General features: G+C 45.2%; 1 protein-coding gene across 2 annotated transcripts in view; it reads left to right on the top strand.

Moving 5' to 3' along the window:
• Nucleotides 1-1295: 1295 nt before the first annotated feature.
• The window catches only part of STXBP2 (syntaxin binding protein 2), a 40336-nt gene continuing 34896 nt past the window's right edge, over nt 1296-6735 (top strand). For both annotated transcript variants that reach the window (XM_063120475.1, XM_063120474.1), the window contains exon 1: nt 1296-1373. In XM_063120475.1, coding sequence (XP_062976545.1) covers nt 1343-1373 — 31 coding nt within the window. In that variant the 5' untranslated portion in view covers nt 1296-1342. The remainder of the gene's footprint in view (nt 1374-6735) is intronic.

Raw genomic sequence — 6735 nt, 5'->3', positions numbered from 1 at the left:
TGCTTTCAGAGGAAGCTTTTATCAGCCATTACCATGGCTTATTCCCAGAACTTTACTGGGATCCAGATGTTGTCCTCTTCCACTTGTGCTCCCTCTATAGTTCCCCACCACTTTCCCTGTTTGTATCTGTTAAGGAATAAAAGGCAGAATAGCTGTGCAATGACTTTTGATTGGTAGCACTAGGAACCCTCCATCTGGAAGCATCCTCTGACGTAAGAAAAAAGACAGAAGTGGTGGGAAAACACGGGATGGTTATTACATAAAGACATCATCCTCTGGACCCTCTGTAAAGTTCTGTGAGCTAAGCAGGGAGATTGCAGGATAAAAGCCTCATCTGGTAGGGTGACCATATGAAAAGGAGGACAGGGCTCCTATATCTTTAACAGTTGTAATGAAAAGGAAATTTCAGCAGGTGTCATTGTGTGCATGCAGCACCTGGTGAAATTCCCTCTTCATCACAACAGTTCAAGCTGCAAAAGCTCTGCCTAGCATAGAATAATAGAATCATAGAATAGTAGAGTTGGAAGGGGCCTATGAACAGATACAAAAGAGAGCAGGGCTCCTGCAGCTTTAACCGTTGTGATAAAGAGGGAATTTCACCAGGTGCTGCATGCATAACAATGATACCTGCTGAAATTCCCTTTTCAATACAACTGTTAAAGATACAGGCGCCCTGTCCTCCTTTTCATCTGGGAGCACCCTAAGAGCTGGAATTTCATGTTTTACAGGCAGCCCAGGGACTCTAAAGTTGCACTTTTTTGTGCCTGAAAACTCATTAAGGGCACAAGCCGGAAGCTGTCGGACCTTTTTTCTGTCTAAGCATGCATAGGATTGCGTGTGTGAAGGGGAAACGTACGTCCATTTCCACTACCAGAGACGTGTGGAAAGGAGCCCTGTCTGGCGCCAGCTCCACGGCACATATCTGCCCTGTGCGTTTCGGGACACACGTCGCGCCATCACGCCCTGTGCTGACAGTCTGGCGCCAGCGCACAGGCGGCTGCCTAAAGTGCTCCTTCCTCCCATGGTTCACACGTTCAGGACGGTAGCCCGACCCCTCTGCGTTGAGGCGAAGTTCAGTGGAACTTACTTCCAAGTAGACCGAGGACCGAAAAGCCTTGCATTCAGCCGGACAGGCTTCCTTACCCGAGAGGCGCGGAGCCGGGCTGCATCTCGCCAGAGCCCCAGCGCCGGGGGAGGCAGGCAGGTGCCTCCTTCACGGAAGGGGGTGTGTCCCCGCGGGCCAGATGAGAAGGGCGAGTCCCGAGGTCGGCTCCGCCCGCCTGCAGACGCGGAAGTGGCGGCCTCCGGGGCAGTAGGAGCCGACGCGAGATTCGGGGGGGCCATGGCCGGACTGAAGGCGGTAGTGGGCGAAAGTGAGTGTGAAGGAACGAACTCGCGGGCGGGCAACAGGGAGAGCGCCCTGCCGGGGGCACCTTCACGTCTGTGGGCCTTTGTGAGGGAGAGGGGGCGATACGGTGTGGTTGCTTCCATTTCACACGATCGCGGAGGGCGAATCTGCCCCGTGAGAGAGGAGCGTGCGTATTTTTCATTGTGGGGTCCCGGACCTTCCCCCCACCTCGTTCGACCCCCGTTCCTTACATTGTATCTTCCGGGTGGAGGCTACACACGAGATCTCTTACGCTTCTTGTTCTAGCCACGGGTGTGCTCCCTGATAGGAGCAGTCCTGGACGGGGGACGGGCTGAGGAGCCTCTCCTCCCCTCCCGCCTCAATGAGGTTTGAAGACGGGCTTCGAAACCCCCGGTTGCTCTTTTGTTTACCACTGGCACTTTAACATACTTCATATTTTTCCCACATGCCGCATCTACACATGGCATCTGTTTACTCTGAATTAGCCAATCTGACGATACCAACGCAACCCGCAACTATACTTGTGATCACTAAACGTGGATTGGAATTCCCCCCCCCCCCAAATTCCCATCTCCTCCTTGGGTTTTAAAAGACGGGATTTTAAGGCGAATTAACAGTCTGTTTCATTGCTGAACTGTTCTTAGGATGCTTTTGCCATCCTTAGTACTTAATTTAGTACATGCTAAATACACTCTTGTCATTCAAAACTTTTCGTTTTGCCTGAACTTCAGTGGCTCTGCTAAGCAATAGGGATCCTTTTTGATAACCATGTTTTAAGTATTGGAAAACTGTCAAATCCCCTACCCCTTTTTCTTAATCTAGCTATACATAGTTTCTTCGCTGTATCATCCTGTACCTTGTCCTTTCTCATCCAAATTGTTTTCTAAATCTTTCCAAATTCCATCTTCATCACAACAGTTCAAAGTTGCAGAAGCCCTGCCTAGTTTGACCAGATACAAAAGAGGGCAGGGCTCCTGCAGCTTGAACTGTTGTGATGAAGAGGAAATTTCACCAGGTGCTGCATGCATACAATGACACCTGCTGAAATCTCCTTTTCTATACAACTGTTAAAGATATAGGAGCCCTGTCCTCCTTTTTGTACATGCCACATGTAGAAAGCTCTAAGTGTATTTTAAATTTTTTTTGCATCAGGCTCTGGTTGGTGGATCTTTGGGTTCAAGTACAAAAAGCAAAGTAGATCCTTCAAGTTTGAAGTCCGCCCTCCTTTGCCATACATGATATAACAACTAGGTGTGGTTTAATGTAAATGTAATGTGCCTGGTAGGAAAATGATAATCTGCTTTTGCTAATACAGCTGCTTTAGAATTCCTGCCCTGCAAACTGAGACAGATTCCTCAGGCCTGTATGTAGCTATAAGGTTAATGAGTTGCTGGTATGCTAAAGCTGGCTGGCCCATTTAAGGTCCTCCCTTGGGGAAAGGGGAGACATCCTACCTCACCTACTTCTAGTAGACCTATTAGCATGTTTAATTGGCTGTGTTTTACAACCTCCTATTGTGCTTGTCCTCATAACAATGCTCTGAGACACTATTGTTGCCATTTTACAGATGGTGACATGAGATTGAGAAAGAGGAGCATAATGGATGCTAAACTAGAAGTATATACAGCAGAGGTGGGGCTTTAACCCAAGGCTCCCAGAATAACATCCAGTGCTCCAAGTGCAATGTGGGCAAGATACTGTTTTGATTTCTTTTCATACCTATTGGATAAGTGAACAGCTGTATGTAGAGTTCTTGAATCCACCTTAGAGAGAAGGAGGTGGAGATGGTTTAAGTAAAGGTGTTAATTTCCACTTTTTCCAGTTGGCAACAGTTGGCAAAGATACCAGAATCAGCACATTAGGCTCTGCAAGCTTCTGGGGGAAAACAATCACAGAGCAGAATCTTGTGGACCTGCATATAACTATCATTCTTAACTGCTAGTCAAGGATAACTGCTGGAAGGGAAACAACATTTCAGATTTTTAGGGCTGTCAACTAATTTATAGTTGAATAATCTTCATCAGCCATTTAACCAATTTCTTGATGTGTGTTTAGAAATACATGCTTTTGCTTTACACTTACCACTGCAGAAAGTGGTGCACATGCAGTAAAACATTCTTGCTGCTCAAATTGTGATTTGGCCTTGAGTTAAGGGGAACAGTTAGTGCCAGAAATCATTATTATCTAGACTTCCCACAGTTTGCTCTTAAATACATAATTTTGGAAGGCTCCCTTCTTCCATTGCGGAAATGTTAAGCTAGTAATGGAGAGTGTGCAAACGAGCTCTCATTTTGAGTGCTAAGAGATAATTTCCATTTGCAAAAGAATAGCAGGAGTACTGTAAGGGTCCCACAAAATTGTTCTCAGCAGGTAGCTCTAAACTTTTTCCAGAAGCAATAACTACTAAATCCTCAAATATCTGCCCTCCAAAAGGATGTATGGATAGATCCTTAAAAACAGGAAATGTTGGTCTTCTACTGTTGATGGTCTCCCTATGAAATTTGAAGGTGCAATTGTTATAATTGTCAAACAAAACAATAGATATAGGCAAGGTTAAGAGGATATTTAAAAACTGGCCCAGTTTGAAAAAGAAATGCAAGCATGCAAGAATCCTCTTTTTGTCACACTCAAGTATTGAGTGTGGGTTGGACTCGATGGCCTTGTAGGCCCCTTCCAACTCTGCTATTCTATGATTCTATGATTTGGAACATTATTTTTTTTTAAAAAAAAGTTTTTTCCACTTTAATTTTGCCACGTGAAGTAAGACCTTCCTTTTAACTAGGAAGGACAGTTTGTTGGATTTGTTGTAGCATGATAACTTTATTGAAGAGCGAGATACTGGAATGAAATTTGATACACTCAGGGCGTAATCCAATGCATGTTTAGCCAGAAAGAAGTTCTTCAACTACCAGCATCCCTCCAGGCAGCCATGGGACTTACTTTGTAGAACTTATTTCTGTCTAAAAATGCATTGGATTATGCCCTCTGTCAGGACAACATTCTGTGTTCAAAGTAAGGAACCCTAACTTTATTCTCATACCTCTTTTCTAGGGGAGACTGGTAAAATGCCATGCAGTATTGCCTTTGAAAATCAAGACATCAAACTGGAGGGCATACTCAGGAACCATTCTGGCTTTCAAAAATTAGTCACAGCCCAAAACTGCACCTATTTTTCAATGTGGCAGAAATGCAAACTAGATTGTAATGTGATGATTGATGTGTAGCCTCTCAAGCACAGTGCTTTAAAGAATTTAATAATAATTAAAAGGGCTTATACCTATAACTCCCAGCATGCATTGGGCAGGAGTGTAGACTTACCAGGTTTCGGCGGCCATTGTGAGTGCATGGCTGGGTGGGCGCTGCATGCCTTTCACAAGCCAGTGCCCTAAGGTCGGTCTCAAGCACCCCGACCTGATATTGCTGTTTTCTCAGAAACTGCCTCCAACATGAAGGGGGAAGCGCACATGCAGCTTTGACCCTTAAAAGGGAGGGAAGGCACTCTGTGCATGCTCAGAACCCACCCACCCTTGTCGGCTGCAGTGGAACAGGATTTGAAAATGGCCATTCATGGCACCTCTCCCTCTGTTGCCAAAGCAGCAGGCGCTGAGGTCTGTGCTTCCGGGCACATGCTGCTGACGTTGTCGCTAGTCTAAGGGAGCCCTCAGTGGAGAATGGTGGCCGGCTGGGATGACAAGCAGCAGCCGCAGCAGCAATGGTAGGACGAGAGCAGTGAGGAAGACCAGCAGCAGCTGGCAAGGAGCCCATGCGCCACAGTGAGGGGTGGCTCGGTTGCTGGGATACTGTGGAGGGGTACTCTGGGGCTCTTTCTCCTCCGCCGGTCCCCTCAAAGATGAGTAAATTGCAGAGATCTTATTTATCAAATAAACATGATAAACATTATTCAGGGACCCGAGCAACCCCAGGTATATCAGCTAATTAAAAATAAAGGACAGGTAAATCTGTGAATCAAATGAACAGTGATGGCAGAAAATGTTTTTTTTTTACCAGCTGAAACTGGTCCAGTTGAAACTGGTCCAGCGTATGACATCTTTGACTATGTCATGACTCTCTCCAGCCGTGAACTAACCAATCTTTAGTATTCATGTTCAGGAAAAAGAGTTCAACAATTGAACATGAATGCCATAAGAAGGAGCATGGAAAGAACAGAGTGTTCACTTCGAGAGAGAGATGATTTGAAAGAGATTTTAGAAAATGTTCCACATTACCTGGTGTGATTTCGGTATAGGTAGCTGAGTAGTGATGGGCGAAAGAACTTACTGAGCAGCTTTTCTTGACTGTTACGCTATTAATAGACACAGCAGTGTGTTGGCCATTTATCTATGTTGCTTTTATCCACGGACTGTCTTTTTTAAATATATCTCTATATATCCAATACTACACATTTCAGAAGAATGGCTACCTTTAGATCTTCTCCTCAAGCAAAGAAGGGAAAGGGATCTTACCCACTGATCCCAACTTCCATGCATTTAGCAAAAGCTCTAAAGGGGGTGTCTGCATATCTAAAGTCACATGCATGTAGGCTCTTCATGCCATTAGGAACCCTGGAACAATTCTGCTCCTGCTTTGGGTGTTTAGCTTGCATGTGAGGAGAAGGCCTAACGTCTTGAGGAGCAGGAAGACAAAATAGGCTGCAGCATTTAAGACTAACTGGGTTATTGTGATAAGAGTTTTTAATTGGTAGCAGCAGCCTAATCATTAAGTGATAGTGTTAGGTAGAAATAAGGGGTGGGGAACTTGAGGCCGTCCAGATGTTTTAGCCTACAACTCTCATCATCCCTTACCATTGGCTATGCTGCCTAGGGCTGATGGGAATTGTAGGCCAGAACATCTGGAGGGGTACAAGTTGCCCAACCGTATAATAGATATGTGCATAAGTTGGACTGTTTCATCAATTTCTGTCTTGAATCCAACCAAGACATCTATGAAAGGCTTTGCCATTAGAAACCAGTTAATATTAAAGATGCCTTATCACATGCCAAGCAGGCTTCATGGCTCTTCCTGGGAAGAAAGTGCCAGATGCTTGTATGGTTGCATGCCTTCCCAGAGGACCCCTGGCACATCTGAATTCTGCATGGGTATCTTCTTCTGTTCCCTCAGGAACAAGTCAATATAGAGAGGACTACAAGAAAAATTGGGCAGCAAAACTGTGCCAGGTCCCAGTGGTAGCAGTTGAAAAATGCTCTGACTCACTTTAAAAGGCTCTCTTGTTAATCCATGATGCAGGTATTCTGCCTGGCAGGTTGAAATGCATCATCTAATGGACGAATAATTTCAGCCCTATTTCTAGCAATTTTCAGCTGTGGTTCTCTATAAAATGGTTTGTTTTGTTTACATGTTACCATTTT

This window comes from Elgaria multicarinata, chromosome 3 (assembly GCF_023053635.1).
Source record: "Elgaria multicarinata webbii isolate HBS135686 ecotype San Diego chromosome 3, rElgMul1.1.pri, whole genome shotgun sequence".
In the NCBI taxonomy this organism is placed as follows: Eukaryota; Metazoa; Chordata; class Lepidosauria; order Squamata; family Anguidae; genus Elgaria; species Elgaria multicarinata.
This window is presented reverse-complemented; position numbering and strand designations above follow the sequence as displayed.